At 38.9% G+C, this 24,968-nt stretch overlaps 1 protein-coding gene across 23 annotated transcripts in view; it reads right to left on the bottom strand.

Annotated features, from left to right (window-relative positions):
- Positions 1 to 24,968, bottom strand: part of DMD (dystrophin) — a 984,302-nt gene that overhangs the window by 293,036 nt on the left and 666,298 nt on the right. For all 23 annotated transcript variants that reach the window (XM_083438913.1, XM_083438919.1, XM_083438923.1 and 20 more), the window contains 2 exons: positions 16,185 to 16,349; positions 4,193 to 4,294 (listed from right to left, as the gene is read on the bottom strand). In XM_083438913.1, coding sequence (XP_083295039.1) covers positions 4,193 to 4,294; positions 16,185 to 16,349 — 267 coding nt within the window. The remainder of the gene's footprint in view (positions 1 to 4,192; positions 4,295 to 16,184; positions 16,350 to 24,968) is intronic.

Genomic DNA, 24,968 nt, shown 5'->3' with positions numbered 1-24,968 from the left:
CTCACTTTATTGGTCGAGGGAGCCGGCGTACAGCTTCCGGGTCATGTGGCCAGCATGACTAAGCCACTTCTGGCGAACAAGAGCAGCGTATGGAAACACTGTTTACCTTCCTGCCGGAGCGGTACCTATTTATCTACTTGCACTTTGACATGCTTTCGAACTGCTAAGGAGGATCAGAGACTGAGCAACGGGAGCTCTCCCCGTCATGGGGATTTGAACCAACAACCTTCTGATCGGCAAGTCCTAGGCTCTGTGGTTTAACTCACAGTGCCACCCGTGTCCCATATAAATGTTGTAGTCCCAAATAAAATAGATAGAAATAGATAGATAGATGATAGATAGATAGATAGATAGATAGATAGATAGATAGATAGATATAGATAGATGATAGATAGACAGATAGATAGATGATAGATAGATAGATATAGGTTACTAAGCTAACCATCCAGTCCCCACTGGAGACAAATGTAGCTTCAAAAGGACTGTAAAACAGGGATCTTGTATATCTTTGAAATTCAGTGCCTTTTGTAAGTAAGCAAGAAAGAAAAGATAATATCCCCACAGACTCTTCTATCAAACATATATCCCCAGAGTGGCAGTAGCCAACGTTCACATGTAATATACGGTATTTTAAACACAAATTGACATTTGGTGAAAACAGATAGTCTAAATTCTGAAAACAGTGTTGTTCCCCAACTAAAAATATTTTTTTTAAGTAGCTAAGACATTGAGGATGACTGAATGTATGTGTAGCTGAAAACTTCTCATAATGTTGTCAATTTACAGTACTTATTTGTGGAAATGGGAACTGGCAGATTTGACTGCCCTCTTTTCTGTTTGCCCTTATCAATTACTTTTTGTCAACAAGATCTAAATATCTTACCTCCTGTGCTAAGTATTGTGGGACCCATTTTTCCTCATTTTATTACAGTTCAACTCATTTATTGAGGAACAAAGAATTTTCAAACATATGAAGGAAGAACAGTGAAGAAATCTAGGCTACTATTTTGTCATCTGACAAAACAGTAGCACTAAATATGCCATTTGAATTATAGTGTTCAGGTACTGCATTCTTATGGTACAGATTAATCATCATTATCAAACCTTTTATTGGCATCACATACAAACATCCATAGTAAATCAATACAGAATTACCACCTCCCCAATGTCACAGAACATTTGTCAAATGAAAAGAGGCAAAACAGTCTAGCGTTACATCTCTAGGTCTCTAGGGAGAGTACAGATTAATAGTATGATGAGACACAAAATTCATCAGTTATTGATAACATTGAATCTTCTACACCCTCAAACACGTTTTGATTGTGAGAAAAGAGAATTAGGATATGCATGTGAATGAGTATGCTTGTTCTGGTATCCATTGAAATACTGTCTTGGTTCTCCCATCCACTGCTTTGTGTGGCCTGGTGCCTTTGTTTACATCTAGCAATCTGTACTAAGCACATCTGGAGCCATAGGACCTAGTAGGGAGAGATGAAGCAGTGACTTGCATGCCCCACAATCATACACAGGGACCCCAATCAATGGCCACTGAATACCAGTCACTCAATCCAGGTGTTGCCTAGGCCCCTAGCTCTGATGTGCATATTTGAGATGCATGGGCTAAGATCATCTAACCAGGCTTCTGTGAGAAGTGATGGAACAAAACTAGTGCTAATAAGTAGCAAGATGTGAGATGCAGACTAGGATGATGTGCTCACTCCTTTCCCCATTGTGTCCATTTGCCCATTGCCATAAGCATTCAGGTAGGCTTCTGTGCAAGGTAAAATGGGATAGGGAGCAGTGGTAGTTGCTTCTGATCTTTGAAATGATAACCTGCCTTCTTGACTCAACAGGTACCTGACCCTGCCAATTACAGATGCTAGGCCTTGCAACAAGTGCTGCAAGAAGTGTTCCATCTTTTTCATTTTTCAGGGTCAAACTGTGCAACACTGCCTAATAAGTATGCCAAATTTATTCCAAGGAAAATACCATGTTACTGGCAATAGTCTACCAGTAGAATTATTTAATATTATCTGTATTTATTGAAATAAGCTTCAACATATATAAGAAACATGGCTTTTGAGCATACTGTACTCTTTAGTCTAAATGTTTCTTTTCATCTATATAGCAAATTAAATCTGCTCATGTTTTGTGTAGAAAGGACTATTAGTCATCCTTGTAATAAATACACAGATGAGGGATAGGTTCCCCCACCATAGGAAACTGCTAACTTTATTTAAAAAAAAATATTCCATTATATATTTGAAAGCAGTGACAGTATTGTGTAACTGCACATGGTAAAGAGCCGAACTGTACGTGAAATTACCATAGATAGTATGGTTCACCACTGAAAGCTGATGCTATACCTCCAAGAAGAAAAGTAGAAATACCTGTAGGATTTCAAGCATGGTACTACTAGCAGCTGAGATGGGGAGTCACCAGTGAAATGGGACAGAGTTAAACATTCCCATCTTCCCACACTGCTACTACTGGGGTGCCAACTTGAATAAAATAGGGGGGGCCAGCCAAGCCCAACTCTTCCTGGCATCTCAACTTCACTAGGAAGTGATATAGTCTTGGGAGGGCTATATTTTAATTTGGGCAAAAGATATGGATGTGAGGGTTTGAATTAATGGATTGGATTCCAGACTTGCTCCTTCCATTCACAAAAGGAACTGGGATACAATGGAGGCTTTCTGATGGAAGAACAGGGTAGTTTTCCCCAACGCCCCTGCGGCCACCAGCAGCCCTCTCCACACTGTTCTAGAGGTCTTCCAACCTTCGAGAGAAGCTTTTGGGGAGATACAGGCAGGTGCCCAGGGAAGGAAGATTGATAAATATTGCTTCCCTGAACCCTTTTTTCCTATGCAAACAAACTATGTTGAGCATGTCTGGATTCAATCCATTGTATTGTATCTGTAGGAAGTAAATAAAATTTTAAAAATTAAACAGCTCACATTTTATAATTAAAAAGGCAAACATGTAGAAAAAATAGACCCATAGTATGATACACTGTATAAGCAAGGGCAAACTTCTTATCACAGTCTATCAATCTATAGAAGTCTGAAGCTGATTTAAACTATGGTCCTACATTTTATCCTGCTTCAGTGCTGAATATGGTAGCTGCAACAGAAATTTAACCAAAATATTATTATAATGACCCATCAAACGCTAGATCCTCAAACATATCCAGAGCTACTTTTAGCAGAAGGGGACCCGTGCTACTCAATTTGACGGAAGAACTGGAAAGGATCTTGTACAAGGCAGTCTATGAATGGCAAATAAAGGAAGGAAGGTGGCGTAGAAGGTGGCCCAGCCTCCTCCCCTTCTCTCCTACCCACCTCACACATTATTCACACATGATGGGCAAAGTTTTCCCCAGTGCTTTTTTTTCTAAAAAAAAATGTTTAGGGATGCTCTCATTTTCCTACTCATATTGAAATACTGCCCCTCAATGAGGCCAAACTTAGATTCACAAAATGTTTAGGGGTATGTGTACCCCTGCGTCCCCCCCCAGGAAAAAAGAACTGGTTTTCCCTGGCAGAATTGTAGTTTGTGTTTTGAATGGGACTACTCTTTTGATCAGGTGGAAGAAACTGAAAATTAAACAAGAAAGGCTTTGCATCAGCTGCCTACATGTTATCATTCCCAATTCAAGGTGTTGACTTTAATGTATAAGGCCCTGGGTGACTTGGGACCCTACGCCAACCTGCCCATGGATTAAGATACGCAGTTAGGCCCTTCCCATGATGTAGCCCATAAGTGAGGCACATTATGTTGTGACTTGGGATACAGCCTTTTCGGCAGTGGCTCCCTAGCTATGCAACTCGCTCCCTCCTGAGATTTGATTGGTGCTGTTGTTGGCTATCTTCCAACAGCAATTATTTATTTTTATTCTCACAACGGGGACTGATCCATTATGAGTTGAGCTGGAAACTTTATTGAATTATTGGGGTTTTTATATTTTACTTTTTAAAATCTGCTCTGGGATCATGAAAGTGATGGAGGGTGGGATATAAGAATAAGCAATAAAAATGAAGTATAAAACGCTTTAGCTGAAAGCATAACATGTATGTCTCTGGTACCTTAGAAAGACTCCAAGTTTCAAATACATTGCATCAAGGACAATTGTACAACAAAGGAGGCATAACCCATTATGTAGTAATAGATATTACGAAGGTTGCTTCATTACCGTTACGGGTTGAGTGGCTGGTTTTTCTTTGTATAAATGACGCCCTTTAGACAAAATCCCTTCCACATCCGGCTGTTTAGCTATCACGGCTGCTTCAATTTCCTGAAAAATAAAAATACACAGTGTAGATTGCCTCTACTATAAGCAATAAAATCAAAGTCTGAAGGCTCCCTGGGAAGCTGTATACACCCTGTAGATTAGTTTCTTCTTTGGAGTAGTAATGGGAATAGTTCAGCAAAACAGCAGTGAAGGAAAAGGGGAGATTATTGCAAAATAAAATACAGGTCGTATGGCATAAAAGTAGTAAAATAAATAGTAATGTAGGCAGTCACCCATGAAGGTTTCAGTAAACCAATGTCACAGAATTTAGTCAAAATGCAAACAAGAAATAGCAAATCATTTAAAAGAAACTATTCCACGCCAGCAGCTGACCTTGCAAATAATTGGGAGAGGTTAATGGGACCACAGAAGACTCTTTACACAGCTTTCCTGAACCATTCTCTTAATAAAAAACCGCTTGGGGGTGTTGTTGTTTTGAAATGCATGGATTCCATCTTATTAAAAATAACTTAGTTTTATGTTAATTTGATTTAAATTGGTTACTTGTCAGTGTTAGGAAAAGAACATATTCCTCATAGTTAATGTCAGGAAAGAGCAGAAATTCATTACTACTGAGGGACATCTACTTAAGGCATGAGCAATCTAGAGCGTTTTGGAGAGCTGCCCCTATTTGTGGAATACCCAGGCCCACAAACCACCGATATTGCTCTAAAAATTCAGACCCAAAACTGGCTAGTAAAGAGCTGCAAAAACACTTCATGTTAGGGCTTGGGATGCTACTGTAAAGACAAAAAACACAGGGATCTTATTTACTGTAATTACCAGAATTGCCAGTTGTTTAGGAGTAAGCCCCATTAAACTCACTGGAATAAACTGCTGAGTAGGGATGGATTGGTCTGTAGCAGGCATGTTTCATATGAGTTTAAAAGGGGGGGGGGTGTTCTCTTTGTAAGTTCATCAGCACCGTGCCATGCTCTAACCAACTGAGCTATCCAAGCTGATATAACTAGTAGGCATTTTAACAAAACAGAATTTAAAAAAAACCACAAGTAGCAGGTCTCAGAATTCTCTCCCAAGGGCAGCCTGTCTTGCTTTTTCTCTATTGGTTGATTGTAAATTGGTTAAGAAAAAAACCCCTTCCTTTTTAGGAAACTTTAGGCATCACTATTTTATGGAACTGATTTTTTAATAATTTTCATTTTTTATGTATTCTGTTATTTTCTGCTACAGTTTTAGTATTAATTTATCATTTTATCTTGCAGCCACCCTGAACTTTTTGGAGGAAAGATGGGATATAAATATTTTAAATAAACAATCACCCTTTCACCCGAGACATGTACGTAAATGGCATTAATGTTAGAAGGGATCCCTTTTAATTTAAATTACAAGGAAAGGGCCATGACTAACATAACATTTGACAGATGGAGCTTTTTCGTTATTCTTTTTCTAAAGGGAAACCTCACTATGATGCAGTGCTATATGGCTTACTGAAACAGTTTTTTCTTTTCTTTTTCCTTCTGTAGTTTGATCTACTTCTGGCAGCTTTTTCAAATGCTTCCTTTCTGTTATGCCACTAGCTATACACAGTGACGCTCTTTCTTTTTTATCCCATCTCAGTCATCTGTCCCAGTAGACAAAACTGTACTGCAAAAGTTTGACACTAGACAAAATTGTACAGCAAGGTGTTCACTGTCTTGGAATTCAACCAAATCATGTCAATGATGGAGAAATGAAAAATGCATTCTGCTTTTTAAGTGTCCAGTTCAATGTCATTCTAAATCTTTGCAAAATATCATTTCATTCTTCAGCTTTCTGTTGTCAAGTTGCTCTTGATGTTTGCCTGACAGTTTTTCTTGTGTTTTTTTAAACCTTTCATGCCCTAAAGTCTTCTGTCTACTAGTATTTATCCTTTGGCATGTTTTATCAAGTATTTTATAACTCCCATTTTCAAATAATTAAATACCTTTTCAGTCCAACTAATAGGTTTTTATTCCTGATTAGTGTATTTAGAATAAGTTATATTTTCCTTCTCTTGCTATTCCTTTATTATCCTGTTTTCCTTGACATACTTCAAAATACTCCAAGAGACCAACTAAAATTTAGAAATTTTAAAAACTGATATATAGCCACCCTTCTATACCCCATGCAAACAAGGAACAATAAGTCACTGCAACGTAAATGAAGGCTGTGTATTAAGGGGTCAACTCTGAGTAAAGCTTAGTTGAATATCACCCTTAGAAACACCGCTGCACCATCATCCTTGTAAACCTTTGTTTTAGAAAGGCTTCTCAAAAGTCCATTTTCAAGCTGAACCTATTTTTCCTCTGAAGCTTAAGTTTGAGTTAAGCCCAACATTGAAATATACTGCACTGTCAAAACATTTAGAGGTTATTAACCACTTAGAGGTTTTTCTTAATCAATCAAGTGGTATATAAATTTTGTTAAATAAATAAGTATCAAAACATGATGGGTTCCAGGTTAAGTTAGTTCCTCTTAGTTCCCATTTCAGTCTTAACTAGTCTAGCCATGCCTACTCAAAAGTAAGTCCTATTGAATTCAGAGTACTCCAGGTAAACTGGGTTGGGATTGAGTATACATGGCTAGTATTGCACTGCACTGTCAGTCATGATTTAAGTCCCACTAATTTCAGTGCATACCAAGTGCAGTAAATTTACAATGGTTTTCTAAACATATTTATTTGGAAGTTAATTCCAGAGTGCTTAGCAGGATCCAATCCTAGTTAAGTGTGTATGGGGTTGCAACCTTAATCTGCACACAGTCCTTAAATTTACTTTTTAAATTTATTGTTAGCACTTCTATCCCATCTTTCTGTTAAAAAAATATACAAAAGCATACATTTTGTTCAGCAGTCAACAGAAGCATTTTTAATTTCTGACACAAAAAAATCCATTATTAATAGCTTGCTAGCAATGTTCTCAATGGATTTATTCTTTGTAAAACATATGAGTGCATGAGTGAACTTCACAAGAATGCATAGCTAAGAATCAGTTTTAGGGGCCTAATACTGACATCTTGTTATAGTATTCCATGAATAAATCCTTATTGTTTCCTTTAATAATCCTTTTGTTTTCATTTATTTCAAAGACGAGGAAGAAAGACAAGTTGCTTTCACTTCTGGATGATATTCAAAGGCTCATAGATAGACTTGTTGTGAATGTTATGATGATCCTACAGTTTCTTTTCTGAAATACTTCAAGCTTTTTAAGTATTTGTAAATGCCACAGCAAATTATTTATTTTGAAATTAAAGTATTTCACAAACTCAAATGTTTTTCTCCTGCACTATTTTCCCTAAGCAAATAAAATCCTAGACATTTTAGAACATTTCTGTTCTACTTCCATCTTACTTGCAATGTATTCCCAAGTTTGAGAGGAAACAGTGTAACATTAATATAGACAGCTTATATATGCATTCATTTAATATAATCAATAGTTGATACAAAAAGGTGATTTATTTGTAGCTCTAGCAGTCAGCAAAATGGCTAGTTAGCTACCTTACTATTTTGAGTTACTTGCTCAGCTTTTGCAATCATAGATCTATGAATCACCATTCAACTCTAAAACCAGTTTTTGGTAGACATTTTTGGGGTGAGTTACACACAACTGGGGCTCATGTCTGTTCCATGATGCAACTAGCGAGACCAGATATAAACACAGTGTGGCTGGGAGTGGCCTGGTGGCCTGGCCAGCTATCTGATCCTTTCCTATCTTCTTCCCTGCCCATATAAAGAGCAAAGATTGCTAAAAGGAGGAGGTCAGGAGCAAGAGGCTACAGAAAGGAGACTGAAGACTAATGGGAACACATGGACAGGCTTTGTTTTATGTTGAGAGCCGTTTTTGGCAGGAGCTCCATTCTACCTCAAATCAGCAACTTTTGCACCAAGAATTGAAGGCCATGACAGTTCAGCACAGCGTGACTTCTGCTTACCTAAACTTAAGATAATTACACAGCCTTCTTTCCATGACTAAGTAGATAGTGCCCTCCTACTCATATATGCTGAAAAAACATTAATTGCTCTTTTGTGCTAATTGTCTAGAATATAGTCAGTCTTCCCTGTAGAAAGTAAGTTTTTGGAAAGATTCCTCATGAATCCTTCTTTGCTATAAACTATTTTTTGAAACGAATGCCTTCAGAAAAGTGATTCTAACATGACATACCGTATTTTTCGCCCTATAGGACGCACTGGCCCATAGGACGCACCTAGGTTTTTTTTTGGGGGGGGGGAATAAAGAAAAAAAATATTTCCCACCCCCCCAGCCCCCAGAACAGGTTGCTATCCACAAGCCTTCCCCCACCAGCCCCGACAAACTCTGGGAGTATTCCCCACCTCCCGCAGAAGCTGCCGCTCTTTAAAGGGGCTGCACGGCTTCTATTGGCTCTTCTAGCTTGGGGATGGCTGCGCGCAAAGGCAGGCTGTTCCCAAGCCAGAACAGCGAGACGGAGGACTCCTTCTCGCTCTTCTAGCTTGGGGACGGCTGCGCGCAAAGCCTCTGCAGGGCAGCGGGGTGCCTTCACCCCGCTGTCCTGCAGAGGCTAGGAAGGCTGTTCCCAAGCCAGAACAGCGGGACGGAGAGGCTCCGTCTCGCTCTTCTAACTTGGGGATTGCTGCGCGCAAAGCCTCTCCAGGGCAGCGGGGTGCCTTCGCCCCGCTGTCCTGCAGAGGCTAGCAAGGCTGTTCCCAAGCCAGAACAGCGAGACGGAGGGCTCCGTCTCGCTCTTCTAGCTTGGGGGCGGCTGAGCGCAAAGCCTCTCCAGGGCAGCGGGGTGGAATTTCCCCACCTCCCGCAAAACCAGCAGAAGCCGTGCCCTCTTTAAAAGGGCTGCGCGGTTTCTATTGGCTTTTCTAGGAGATGGGGGAATTCCCCCACCTCCCTGAAAAGCCCACAGGCTGCCATCCGCAAGCTCTGGGAGCCCGAGGGAATTCGCGCCGGGCTCCCAAGGCTTGCGGATAGCTTCCTGAAGCCTGCATTCGCCCCATAGGACGCACACACATTTCCCCTTCATTTTTGGAGGGGGAAAAGTGCGTCCTACAGGGCGAAAAATACGGTACATCTTCAAAAAGCCAATTCATATACACCATGAAGATCTATTTTTGACATTTGTCTTCCTTTACTGTGTATGCTATTGCCTTTAAAAAGTTATTTCTTACCCCCCAAAAGTGCTAGGAAATATTGGTACTGTACTTTGGTACTCATCCTTATTTAAGTGCAGGAGATGCTATTAAGGCAAAGCCCCACTGGTCCTGATATTTTGCTGTATGAATATTCTTCAGAGTCACGTAATGACTCTGCTACATTCATAAAGATAAAGTGTTTTATACAGTTGTACCATGGATCTGAAATGCTTCGTGAGTGTTCCGGTTTTCGAATGGTTTTCAGGAGCCGAACATCTGGCACAGCTTCCGAATTGGGTGCAGGATGCTCCTGCAGCCAATCAGAAGCCACGCCTTGGTTTTTGAATGGTTCTGTGAGTTGAAGAGACGCCCAGAACTCATTCTGTTCAAGAAGCAAGGTACAACTGTATGTGTTATAGCACTGTGACACCAGATGGCACTGCAGAGTCCTGCCTTTCACCAACAGGATTTCCCTTTATGAAGGGGTAGGAGCCACAACACTCAAGATCTGATTCCTACACTGTGTGGAACAAACCTCCTGATAAGACGGTATCTGCAGGAGGACCTCATTTGCAAAGCACGGTGATCAATTGTATATATACAATCCTTTAGGCATCCAGATCCCAAGCTGAATTGGACTTTATACACCAGAACCAGAACCTTGAATGTCAGCTTGTGCAATTTTTTCGGTAGTGGCATAACATGGTAGGGATATCTTGTCCCAGTGAGCAGCCAAGACTCCACATTTTGCAGCAGCTGCAACTTCCAGGCCAATCTGAAGAGCAGCCGTACCAGTGCACTGATAACAACGGTCTCGCTATCCTGGTCTAGAAATGGCTGTAGCTGTTTTACTAGCCCAAGGTGGTAGAAAGCAGTGTCTCTCCAGGGTTTTCAAGCAGAGGTCACATCAACTGCCACCTGATTCTTTTAGCTACAGTAGGTGCCAGGGACTGAAATTGGGATATTCTGCTTTCCAAGCATGTCCTCAACTACTGAGCTATTGCTTTCATAAGAATGTGCTGAACTGAAAATAATTATTGACACTACTCAGATATGAATAAAAAGGAAAAGAACCAGTGCTGAATTCTATTGATTAGAACCGTGACATTCATTACAAGAATACATTACACATAAAGGACAACGCCTGTTTAACTTTACTATTCATCTGCCATTGGTATATTTTTAAAAGGGAAATTAGCTCTTCTTTTGGTCAGTCTAATTCAGGAAGGTGATCTAATTAATTTTTCTTCATGATTTGTTTTCATTCATATCCCTTTTGTTGGCATTCTTATCTTTTACCGTAAAAGCAATCTGCTGTCAATTAAATGTATTGTGATAAATAGCATGCACACAATGATTAGCATATGAACATGATAGATGCTTCCCCTGATACTCATCTCTATAACTTATCAAAGTCTTTATTTTATCCTTACAAATTGTTACTGAAGAAATTATTATGGGGCAAAAATCATTATAAATATGGGGCGGTTTGCTGTTGATGGGATATATATTTAGTAAGATAGCTATTCTGTGTATATAAAGCATAAGATTAGCCTATTTTAAATCTAGGTCTCTCAGCTACTGAATTCTACCATAAATAAAATTCACTGATTAAGCTAAGCTTAGCTGTATGGTAAGTAGCTAAGATATTCCTAAAATACCTGAGCTGCCTTACAACATATAATTACTTATAAAATTAATCACATCAGTTACTTCAGAACATTACTGGCAGAGATTCATGTTGGCCACTTCATTGAGCTCTCAGAATTCTCCACACATTTTCTTTATAAATATTTTCCATTATTAGCCCTATTCTGTGACAACTGCTGGATTCCTGAAATCTCTTGCTAGATTTGTCTGGAACTTTTTGCCCACATACTATGTACGTGTGCTCCACGCTTTCCTGGATGAAACTGATTTCTCTACTCATTTCAATCTGGCTTCCAATCTGGTCATGAGAATGAAATGGAAATGGTTGCCTTGGTGGATGACCACTGCCAAATATTAGACAGGGGGAGCACATCCCTGCTGATGCTGCAGAAGCTCTCAGTAGTATTTTGTACATTCGACTATGGTATGGTTTGTCTGTTTGGGCTAGGAACTAGAGAAACCACTTTGCAGTGGTTCTAGCTCTCCATGAAGGCATGTTTCACGAAGATGATGCTGGGTGACTTTTGTTCGACCTCATGGCCGTTGCCTTGTGGGATTCCTCAAGATTCTACTCTATACCCCATGCTTTTGAATATCTACTTGAAACCACTAAGAGAGGTTATTGGGAGTTTTGAGGTACAGTGTCTCAAATATTTGTAAGAAGACAACACGCAAGAGGTTGCCACCTTATGAAGCCCACCACTTCTGGAACTTCCTCCTACAGAAGATTTGTATGTCTCTCACACTGCTTACATTTAGGCAGCCAGTTAAAACATTATTTTTAATTATGCTTTTGAGCCACCCTAGACATGCTGGGTTCTGTGTTATATTCTTTTGTTCTGCATTTCCTGTTATATTTTATTGTTTTGTCTGTTTGTTCTTTCTTTGTTTTATCCTTAGGAAGAGTAGGGTACAAATGATTTTAAATTAACATATGGACCACTGAATTCCATGAGATTTAATCCTTAGCAAGTGTGTGTAGCTTTGTAAACTAGATATACTTAGTTTTCCTTTGTGTGTAAGTATACAATGAGATTTGCCATCAGTTGCTGAAGCATTAATAGCCTGGACTGATTATCCTGGCATAGCCCTTTCTAGCTTTTTATTGGGAATATAACGTTTTGCTTAAAGGATGAGTTGAAGATTGTTTATTGACAATTAAAGTTCTTGATGGGATTCAGGGAGGCAGTGAAACAGCTGGGTGAAAGAAGAGATAGGCTATATAGGTAGTCTCTGTACGCCCACTACCAGAAAAACCACAAAGGGAGGGGGGCTTTCTGATGTTAGAGGAAAGAGAACAGATCAGTTGTAACAGTATTAGGATTGGAAATAAAAAATCAAATTATGTCTTGTGTGAACCATAGCAAAGTGTCTTGGTTACTGCGAAAGACATTTAAAAACAGGAAGTCAATAATTTAATTTAATGTTTGCGTACTGTTACCCTGCCATAGAAACTAAGATTTGAGAAAAGACCTACAGTAATTGGCTGACTGATATCCCACAGACTTTTAAATGCATCTGTGGGGTTATCGTTTTGTTGTTTTGGTTTAATTATTTGCTTGTATTTTATTCTGTGAACTGCCCTGCGATCTCTTGATGAAGAGTGGTATATAAATTTACAAAGGCCTATGCCACTTCTGACATGCATATGTTGAAACCCACTAGTATACAATGATATATAACTGTTCAAGAGTAGCAGCAGTAGTAGTCAAATTAAATATACACAAATTAAACAGTTTCACTCTGACATAATGTTTAGGTGTTAAAAACACTAGGTGGCAAAATACAACTCAGAAAATGGAAAAGTAAATGTCACATTTATCCATCTTTACCATGAGTATTATAACACCACCAACTAAACAGGCAGAGCAATCATAACCGTACCTGAAAGGACAATGGAGCCGGGAGGCACAACCACATCCAAAGCTTGCTAATCTGGGTGGAAAGTAGGGACATTGGAAGAGGTTCACCACCATATCCAGGCTGGCATAGCAGAAGGGCCCTTTTTGTGGGCAGAGGGGTGGCCTCCACAACAGTGGATTTTTCCTGTTAGCAGAGGAGTCTCTCTACCCAATCCTAACCGGCTTCAGGAATGCATACTGGGGCCTTCTTAAATCCACCAAGCACTTGCATCAGTGGATAACTTCTGATGAAATGTATTCTCCTTTTCATGCATGACTTTTCTTTTCCTTTACTTGTGTCATGGCTCAGCTGGAGAATTCTTCAACCTAGATGACCCTGTTCCTTAGTGAAGCCTACAACCTGACTATATCTGGGAATGTGGAGGAGTTGGAACTCTTGTAGAAGGCAGCATACAGCGGGGCAGCAGAGTATAGCCCTGAGCCTGCATGAGCGTCAGTATCTTAAATGGAAAAGTAAAGTCTCTGCAGGAGCAAAGTCCTCCCCATGAGGAGACCTCTCTTTGATGCCAGCTGGACCCCGAGTGTAATTCTAGCTGTTCCAGGGGGGGAAAGGCCTCATTACCAGGCTGGAACAGTGTATTTCCACAAGACCTGGTAGGATACAGGACTGCTTCCTGACCTTGCCTGAATGGCTGTGTATCCAGTCCCTTGGCTGTTGTGGGCCCCCAGCAACTGGAGCCTGGCCTGAACAGAACAGCTTGTGGGTAGCACTCTATTTCCCCCCACTATAAGACCATAAACATTATTTCCCTCTGTGACTCTCTCTCTAAACACTGAATGTTGCTCTTTGTACAGCTTATTGTGCACATGCTTATCATTTCATTATTTCCTCCTTCCACTCTCCAATATCCAATGTTCTTCCTGCAGAGTTCAAAACAATACATTCTGTGTTCAGTGATTGTAATCATACCTGTTATGACAGGAACTCAAGAATAAAGGTGATTTAGATGGTTTTCAGTAAACATTTGCAGCTCTACACAATTATTGTTATTCAATTTCTTAGGGAGCCCCTGCAGGGCAGTGAAAGTCATTTTTATTTATAGCTCAAAGAAGAAGAAGAAACTTTCTATAGATAAAAGAAGAATTTGCCAAGTTTAAAAATTGTTTTAAAATTGCCAGGTTTTAAAAAAATATGCTTGCTTGTTTTCACACATACTCCCCTAAGGCTTTGAATAATTACTTTCCAAAAAAGATCTTTAAGTGAAGCTGCATTTACAGCATGCTCCTATCCTTTCAAGTAACTGTTGTAGCAGGCAGATTCTTACACAAGAGCTACCTCAGCAGCATATGCTAAACAGAAAGAGCACCACACAGCCTAAACAAAATGTTTCAAGTCCTATTAATATCAACAGAAGTTAAGCATGTGTATTGCACTCGCATCAAAATCAGATATTGCTGGACTAAAACTTCCAGCACCCCTGACCATTCGCCACACTGGCTGAGGTCAATGGAAATCTAAAGGGCTACAAATCCCCCAACTGTGACACAGAGCTTATTTCTGCCCATTTGGATCCCATCCAATTCTGGATCTGGCATATTTAAGCATACATAATTTTTTTCTTGCTGCAGTTCCTACCCAGCTTAAGGATGAATTGTGATGTATTTATTTAAAATATATATCCTGCTTTTTACTGTGTAGGAGGTATCAAAGTGGCTAACAACAATAAAATATAAAATAAATAAAATTCAGAACATAAACCAAACCTCCAAAATTTTAAACCACAAGAATTTAAAATCTTTTTTTAAAAAAAATTATGGGAGCAAACAGGATGAAATGGTAGTATACAGGACCCTGCAGAGTCTCTGCTGATCTCTTCATTCCCTACCCTTGGAATAGGCCAAGACAACTGAAGGCTTGTAAACCAGTTGCAACCCTCTGCCTATTTGTTCCTTTTAGGAGAATGGCACAAATACCTATTGTTCGTGCACAGCCCATCTGCACCCAAGACACAGAAGAAAGTGTGCTAGGGGTACAGAGAGACCAGTGGGGAAATTATCTTCCAACTCAACAATTCTATGATTCTATGAAAGGTACCTGAGAGATGTTGCAGAGAGAAAGGTGTGTGGTGAGGTACCAGAGAAAGGGGAGCAACCGATAGGGAGCAGAGATGGGGTACAGAGAGAAACACCGGGGGGGGGGGGTATATGTGATGTACGACTGCAGCAAGCCTGTGAATGAGGTGAGAGTTATGACTCTGCAAGTGCAGAAAGTAAGAAAACAGCTATGGGGTGGATAGAGCAAAGGCAGCAAAGAGGTTCGGAGAGACTTGCAGCGATGCTGAGAGAGACATGAGTAAATCCCATGAGGCGCAAGAAGTAAAAGAATTGACCCCCCCCCCCAAAAAAAAGATTAAAAAGAAAACAACAAATCAGATTGTTTTGTTAAACGCCAAAGTCATTTTTACTACCACGTGTTTAACATTGCTATGTGACCCTTGACTTAGTAAAAAATAAAAGCTGCCCTTGAAATTGTATACATAATGCACTCTTCAGTCAGACTCCTTGACACTGCTAGCTTCCTGCCCTGTTCTCACACAGGAGATAAAGTTCTTCCTAGAACAGAATCAAAGCAACAGCATCTTTTTCCTGTATCAACATTTAATTTGATTTAATCTTTTTTTATTAAATCTCTTTTAATCAAGTTTCACAAGTTCTGCCATGGGGTATTTCAGAATATTGCCCACACCCCTTTCAACAGACAGTGACTAATTACTTAGCTTCGAGTTTATATAAGGAGCTATGCACCCAGTAAGCACATAGGGAATCTAATACCTGGACAGTGACAGGCTGGTATTTTCCAAGCTAGTAACTAAGCCTCCATGGAGCCAGGATATCTTGGTGATAACAACCTGTAATATTTTGCCCTTGTCAGAATATTCTGAACTTGTTTAGATTGTTCATATTTATGTAGTTTGCACTGGGCTTAAAAGGCAGCATTTTGTCACAGCTGTTGACTCCTCCCTGAAACTTACCTGGATGTCCAGTTTAACACAAGTGGAATACACGCAGTATTGTTATTTCTCTGGATTTGGAATTGAAATGTATTTTTTTTTAAGGCAACCAAAGCAACATGATTACAAAGTCTTTCAAATGGCAATTGCTCTTTTTCTTCTTCGTTTTTTCTACTACAAACCCACCCATGTGTAGGGTTGTCCAAAAAGTAAATACCACCTGTAAAATGATCATCTGAACACTTCTTCAGGTATATAGGTGAATGTTTAATTACCTTGATGTCAAAAGCCCCGGGTTGGCCCACTTGGTTGTAAAGCTCCAATTGTTCTTTGATGGGAGAGAGCCACAATTTCAGCTGACTTAACTGTTGTTCAAGCTGGTTCAAATTATTTAGCAGGTGCTCAATTTCTTTCTGTTTCTCAGGCAGATCTTTGGATACCTTTTTAAAAACAGAAGAAAATCATTTGCTTGGACGAAAACGGCAATTCTGCTGCACACATAGCATCATGCCAATAAATTATGCTCTGTACAAAATTTACATTCTTTATAAACATTAACTGGGAGTCTGATTAGCCCAAAAGGTTTAATAACTGAATAATAGTGGCTATGATCAAGAGAAAACTAGGGATACCTAAGTCCCATTGAAATCAATGAGATTTATACCACAGTTAAGCTCTTAAACCTCATTGATTTAAGTTGGATTATATATTACTGCTTTTCTCAGGATGTGCTCTAGTCTATGGCATTTCAAAATAAAAAGGAGTGTCTCTATGTTATTAAAAAGTAATTGCTCCAGTGATGGGAGTGGGGGAGAAATTGTGTTGCGGCACAGTGGTGGCTGAAAAACAGGCCACAGCTTTATTCCAAATACTTTCAGTTGGTTTGCTGTATGGGCCAGAGACTTTGGCTTTAACTTGCATTATCAGACTGCAGGGAGGCAGCTTCTACAGTGGCCCAATTCAACTGCTGGGTAAAGCTGTAATGCCTATATCTACGAAACAGCATAGGAAATATGAGGCTTATCAAAGGAAAGGTAATAGTCCCTCTATATGATTCAGTTATGAGACCTGGACAAGACCACACAAACTCAGCTAAGTTTGACTCAAATATAACCCACTGAAATTAATGAACATGACTAAGTTAGGTCCATTTATTTCAGTGGAATTACCCTGAGTAAAACTTAGCTGAACAGCACCCATTGCTGCAGAACAGGCTTCTAGAACAGCACACAAACAGGCCCTTGTCCAAGCTCAGCAGCTGCCTTTAGACATTTTATCATCCTATAAAATAGAAAAATATTACAACATGCATTTAAGGCACTGTATAGTTCTGAAGAAACCAAAAGTAACTGAGAAGTGGACTTTTGTGTATCTATAAAAAATAACAACTTTTTAATTAAAAAATACCTTTATTTTGAAAATTTGTATACAATATACACAATATGAAAATACAAGTACACCATAATAAGTTATGCATCTCATGCACATGCAGTACTCGTCTCTGTACTCTGATTTCAGAAAGAGCAACATCAATCCCAGCAATCAAAGTATACCAGGTGAAGTATACCAGGTGAAGTTAAAATTCTTCAAAATTTGATTTTAAGAAAACAATTAGCTGTGTTCTACATTGTCAACTTTATGCAAAAGCTGGAATGATGAACATCTCAGTTATATCACCTCATATGAAGGTAAGAAGGTAGTAGTTAGGTTTATTTACTCTCTGCACTAAAATTGTGCCTTTTAGTGCCAAGCTGGACACGATAACTGTGCGAATGAAACTGACATGCATGATTTTAAAAAATATAAAATTGACAGTAAGTAGCAGCTGCAGATGATCCAGAGTAGCACAGGAACGTCAGTGGGTAGGGGGAGAAATTTTTATCTTCTTCCCACCTCCACCTCCAAATGTGATCCTGCTGAAACTCACCCCATCCACAAAGCTGATATTTGCATTGTGAGGACTGACTCCATTGGTATTCAACACTGATGAACACTGCTGCGAACTAAATAGATAATTTGAATATGAACACATCCATCTGAAGTTGATTAGCGATTTAGGGATTTGGGGTGTAAACTAACGGGTCATCTTGCACTCATGAAAGAACTTTTGATCCATTGGATGCTCCCCCCCGCCATGGCACTTTCTACATTGTTCTGAACAATCCTCTAAATTTCTGGAGCTGATTTGGTGGTGGTGGGCTGCAGATAGAAGTGGGAGTTAGCAAAAATTATCTCCCCTATATTCTTCTGATGGTAAATGCATTCACTGGCATCTGTGTTCATAGGCACAAATCTGATTGCACCAATAACAGTTCTTCAGGCTTTGTTGAGGATTCCTTTCTAAGAACATAAAGAAGAGCCTCTTGGATCAGACCAATGGCCCACTTGGTCCAGCATCCTGTCATCACAGTGGCCAACTAGTGAGTATTCTGAAGTATATGCACGTAATAAATCCCTAAATACAGTTTATTATAGTCACATGGAACCTGTTGCATGGTTACAACTTCGGGAATCTGGTGGTAGGTACAGACAGAGCCAATCTAAATGATTATTAATGCACTTTTAAAGCTAGAGTCACTGTCAGAGGTCTTATTTTTATACAGTGGTACCTTGGGTTAAGTACTTAATTCGTTCCAGAGGTCTGTTCTTAACCTGAAACTGTTCTTAACCTGAAGCACCACTTTAGCTAATGGGGCCTCCTGCTGCTGCCACGCCTCCAGAGCCCGATTTCTGTTCTCATCCTGAAGCAAAGTTCTTAACCTGAAGCACTATGTCTGGGTTAGCGGAGTCTGTAACCTGAATCGTATGTAACTGAGGTACTACTGCATTTCAATGTGTATACTGTTTTTACCCTCCTCCCCAATTTGGGCAAATATGAGCAGAGTTCAAGTTTGAACAGTTTCCAAATGTGAACCTTTGATAAATGGTTGTTCTGAAATCATACTTTTATCTGCTTATTTTCTATTGCGCTTGTATCTAAAAGGGAAAAATTGTTGTTGGCATCTGTCTGACTTGAGAGTCAGTGGAGTGCACCTCTGGAAGTGAACTAAAACCACTTAAAAAAAGGTTTAGGGAAAACAGGTTTGGTTGAAGATAATAATAATAATGATGATGATGATGATTTATTATTTGTACCCCTATATGAACTAGATGAACTAGACATAATTGTAAGTTGCATTAATAAGGTAGCAATGAAAACTATGGACCAGACACCAGTTTAAAAACACAGTAACATTAACATCAATGCTCAGCGATTTAAATCTCTCAAGTTTTCCACCAGCTATAGATCCTGCAAGTTTATTTAATTTTCAGAAATTTAGCAATACACACTTCAGCTGTAGCTGGTGGGAAAGAATGATCATTACCACACATGCTCTTTGACCAGTCTTCTACATACAGTTCTTACAAAATAATTGATATCAATCTTAACATCAAAGCACTACTTTAGGTAAGATTAATTAATTAATCTAAAACATTTGAAAAATCTGAACTTTAAACATGTTAGTTTAGGAATTAATTAAGGTAAATTAATTGAAATCTTAGTAAATGAATAATTCAAAAGATTTAAACTCTGTATTTGGTAGTAGCTAAAGGTCTTAACTTTATATAAATTCTCCCAGTTCTTCACAAGAATATTCATTATTACTGCAGCCTTGCAATTATGCTACAGCAATCTTCATTCCCTTAATCCTGCACAGCTAAATAGTCATAATTTTATTGTGGGTACTAATATTTCCTCTTAACAAAATGTCACCCAAAATTATATAACTGAACAGGGAATTAAATATGAATAATGGGTTATGACATGAGATTTTGGTTTCCTTTTACAGCTACAAGTATTATTCTCTATCATCCATTTCCGCTTTCACAGAGTCAAAAGCCATTAAATGCCTTTTTGCGCACAGATAAATCTAATTTTATCAGATGAGAAAGCTGCAAGTCTTTCTTTCAGACTTGGATTTGGCAAATGACATTAATCCCTTTATAACCTCCAGATTAACCACTACTGCAACCCCACTAACTAGGGTTAGGAGTCACTAGGTGAACATGACATCAGTACTCCATACATCGAGGGCTGTATTTCCTCAGGGGTAGTTGCTTGCAGAACTAGCAGTGGGTGCACCCAAAATCAATCGTGGGTTGTTTGAAGCCAAAGGTGGGCAGGACTACTTCCCCTCACCCCAGCTATGAAGCATGGATTAGTTTGAAAGTGTCACTCTCTTCTTTCCCCCCACAACTGAACAAGCATAGCCCTACCTTCTTTTCCATCTATTAATCCAGTCTCACACATACATCCACTCATTCCGACATTCATTTAGGCTTTCCCCTCCACACACATCATCAGGCTGAGGTCTGCTTTTACTGCTGCTTATGCTGGGAGACTGCTTCCCACTTTTATCATATCTGAAAAAGTTTTGGGCCTGCAGATGCAGCAGTGTGAAAGGCTGGCACAGTGTTAATCTGCTGAAGAAGACCTTTGCATGTGAAAGTTTATGCTGCAATAGCCCAGATAGTCTCCAATCTGTTAAAGCACTAGTGTTACTGTGTTCTGCATATGAAACTTAACAAGAATGTACCACTGGACAAGTTACTTTAGTTATGTGTTGCTCTTGTATTTACACGAAAACATTTTTGTGGGGGGGGGGAGCACTAGTGTGTCATATTGCTGCTATAATCATTGGTAATCTTCTGGAACTTTTATTATCATGTATTACACTTGTATACCACCATCCAACCATGTTCTCTGGACAGTTTCCATTAACAATAAAATACACACAATTCACAATATTTGAACTGAATGAAGTTATGAATTGAAGTTGTTTCAACAGGTAATCATGAAAATATCAAGATAAACACAAAGGCATCAAAATTCTAAGGGTGCAAAATAAAACCTAGAAAACTGTAGTGGAAGCCACCTCTTTATCCTCTTTTAGATTGCAATGCCAGGCAGCACCAGAGCTTTCATTAGACAAACTAAGGCAATTGAGGCACAGTAGATTCAGACCTCAGAGCCCTAACCAGCTGTCCCAGCCACCTGTCTCTTGGGAGGTCTTTTAAATATAATTTAGCTGCAAATTTTAGAAAGCATAACATTTCAATAATTGAAGCATGGGTGATTATTAAAATTGCCTGACTGCATGCATTCCATCTGATAGGACTAAGTGCAAAAGTTGAAACTATAAAAGAAAGGAGAATCCCTTTCAGGCAATGGCACTGAATGAATGTAAATAGGCAGATTATATAATTGTGAGTAAAATAGTTAATAGCAGGCTGAAGAACACAGTCAAATCCTATTAAAGACACACTCAGCCTAAAGGCTACTTGAGAAATAGAGATTTTGCTACAAATGTGTTCATACACATACACACACACACGAAAGGAAAGAGTTTATGTTGAAAAGTTCATTGGGTGGTAGTAATTTTTAAAGATAATATTTTCAAAAGAGTACTCAAGGCAGGAAAAGCAGGTACATCTCAATTATTTGTTTCTAGGCCCTCAGTGTGTACATGATATTACAAACTTCTATTTCACCTTCATACTGTTTAGGTTAAACAGCATGACTTAAAGAGATTTGTTTTTGTTCTTGTTTTTATTATGTATTTGTGTTCTCATTGTGTATTTCTATGTTGTGAACCCCCTGTGAGCTTTAAATGAAGGGTGGTATACAAATTCAATCAATCAAATTAGGTTAAAAATATTAAGCATAGTTATTTGTAACAAAAAAAAAAAGAGTGTATGCTATAACCTGAAAAACATACATAAGTACAGGAGAAAAGTATTAAGCACCCATTCCTCAGACAAATTAACAGCCCTACATGGCTGCTTCAAAGTAAAAACAAACAACAGAACCAGCCATCTAGCCATAAGCACAGATCTCTCCCACCACACCTAGTTGAACAGTCAAGTAGGTAAATACTGCTTTAGACATCTGGCAAACATTACATAGAAATAATCACATTGTGGGTATATCTTGCCAAGATTCAATGTGAATGATCAGTTAAATTACAGCCAGTGCAAATTACACAAACCATAGGCTTGTGCACTGACATGTTTTGTTTATTTCCTTGTGGCTGGCTAAAAGAATGGTCCAATGCTTTCCCCAGAGCGATAGGAAATGTTCATGCATTATAGTCATGCTACTTCACTACAATGCTTCTGCTGAGAATGTAGGTACAACAAATCGATTTGCTCTCGCAGTGAATAGCAAAATGGTCTCTTCAATGCCTAGTAATTATTAGGAAATAAAGAAGCAGATGGAAAAAAGAGCAAAACAAGAATAATCTTGACAACCCACTTCTCTAGAACTAAGGTGGATAAATAAGGAAAACACAGCTAGTGGCACCCAGCTTACCTTCATTCACCTCATCTGCCTCATCCCTCCTGCCTGATATTGGATCAAACATAAGTTTAAAGAGTAATAAACTCCTTCCGGCAAACCTACGGTTCACTAGCTCCAGGCCCAATCTACAAATGCATTTATTGCACAATAAAAAAGCAAGAAAGACATTACAGAACTGTTTCGTGTCCTGGCAGGTGGTATATGACAAGAACTGCATGCATCACAAAGGCCAGTCTCTTTTCTGTGTTTTGAAGCACCAGGTTTACCCTGCTATAGCAGGAAAAATATAACAATTAGGTTGTCTAAGTGATGAAAAAAATCAACTAAAGACACTTAACCTAAAAAAAAAAATAGTGTGCAATACAGCATAACAATACCTCTATATTTAAAACTATTCATAAAGACAGCATTGTTTTCAGACAACACTTTTGTATCAGGGCAATATAAAATAAATGATAACACCTAGGTTTTAACATCATGCTTTTGAATGTGACCCTTCACCTCTACTCCACTTCACAATTTGACAAAATCCAGGTACATACCCTTCAAACATTTTGTAGAAATACAATTTTCAGCTCTGAAAATGTGCATTTAAACTATCCTTCACATTTTCTGGGCTTATACAGGACAATCCTTGTATGAGTGCAACACTAGTAAATTATTATTATTACTACTTATTAAATTTCTAGACCACCTCTTTCATGTTTGTCTTCCATCATGCCAAAGGTGATTACCTCTTCCAAGGCTGATCTGCTGTAACAGTCCTGGCAGGACTGCAATGTCCTGGCAGATGCAAACAAGTCACAGCGAGCTACTTCCAGTTCTGTCACCTCTTTCAGGCCAGAGTGTAAAAGGCCACAAACTACCCAGAAAAGCTCTGTTTCTGCTTTGTGATGCAGCCAGAAGATGTAGATTGTAGATGTAGATTGGCTACAGGTGCAGAAGTGACAAGACTATTGCTCCTCTCAGCTGCCAGGGCTGACTTGCCTGATGATGAGAGACTCAGCAGCTGCAAGGCTAGCAGGATGGAATGTAGCTGTAGATAGTGAAGTCTTTCTTCTTAATTTCACTCTCCTATTCACCTCCTTGCCACAAACAGCAATCCCTTGGTTCCTGGACCACAGGATGATTCTTCAATATCCATATTAGTTTCTCTTTGATAATCCAGGACTTCATGGTTGTTATCAAAATGTGCAGCCATATTTATTTATAGGTCGACAGAAAAAAGGTATCTCCATAAATATAGTTGAGTTCTTCTATACTGTTCGTCCGTCATGAACATCTGCTCTGTTGATAGTGTGTATTTTGCCATTTTCTTCTCAGAATTACTGATTTCATCTGAGAGAATCTTAACCATGTAATAGCCTCCATCTGATTGTACAGTGTAATATTTAATGGATAAAACTGTGTCCTAAGGCTGTGCTTTTTGGAATAATATGGAATAATATGAATTCTAACTCTCATTTTACTGGTTTGCATTGCTTATATTTTAATCTCTGAGAAATGCAATTTTATGCTATTTCCCCTAACCAATTTAGTATAAGACATTTTTAATACAATCTGGCAAAGAGAACAAAGCTGTCTCAGTTGCTTCTTATCCATTATCTTTTAGGTTAATAAACTATTATTTTTAATCAGCAATCTGTGATAGTAGAGCATTAGGTTTTCTGCTTAAGTGTTACTAAAGGACAATCAAATAATTGTTGGCCCACAGGAAGAAAAACAAAGTACATAATCTCAGAATCAACATTATATGACTCAGGCATATAAAAGCAGATTTTAAGTACACAAATAAAAACAAATAAATCCATATTTTATCTGAATGTTGCACTTCAATTTCTTTTCTAGACTAATGTTATATGCTTAAGGAAACTGAATTTTATTGCTGTGGATAAAGTTTAATTAGTATTTAGATATGAAAGCTCCGATATGAAAATTCATAGGTATCATTGCTTCTGCAATATTCTATCCAATCAGACAAAGCTATTCTACCAAACCTTATAAAGAGATGCTGGTGGAGTCTAAGGAAGTACAGAGCCACTAAACTCAGGCACATACTTCACTGCTAAAACTATAGATGCCAACATGTCAATATAGCAATATTAGAAAAGGTATCAAGAAAACTATTTCACGTACAGTCATGTGGGAGGGGAGTACACTCTCTTTGAATTCTGTAGTTTTACATATGAAGACATAATGACAATCACCTGTTCCTTAGCACATTTTAAAATTAGGTAAATACAATCTCAGATGAAAAACACTGCATGACATATTACACTGTTTCTGTACACCATGACTGTAACTCTGACATACTATTAATGAGATACTACTGCAGAATTGTGGGAAGAACCAGCTGGCCATCTGTGCTGCATCTATTATACCCCAAAAACATCCATCCAGGGAGGGGATGGTGGAGCTATAGTGGGTAGGCACAAGCTTTACTAAATTTACTTCCTCACACGATATGAGTCTGGAACAAATGGCTCTCCTGGCCTACCAGATTTACAATTATGAAGGTCATTAAAAGGGGTGGAGGGAGAGAATGAAGAGGCACCCAAAAATGTGTATAGATAGCCATAATGGCAGAGGTAGGCCGCTGTTTGGGCTTGGAGAGGTCAGTGTGTATTACCATCTTGAAGGCACTGTACAGATGTGTGCTACATTACTCTAGTTCCTCCTTGCCCTTTACTATCAGCCTAGAACGCACAAAAGAGTTTTT

This window comes from Podarcis tiliguerta (assembly GCF_965153285.1).
Source record: "Podarcis tiliguerta genome assembly, chromosome: 4".
Taxonomy (NCBI): domain Eukaryota; kingdom Metazoa; phylum Chordata; class Lepidosauria; order Squamata; family Lacertidae; genus Podarcis; species Podarcis tiliguerta.
The sequence above is the reverse complement of the archived record's forward strand: the minus strand, read 5'-3'. Positions and strand labels throughout refer to the sequence as shown.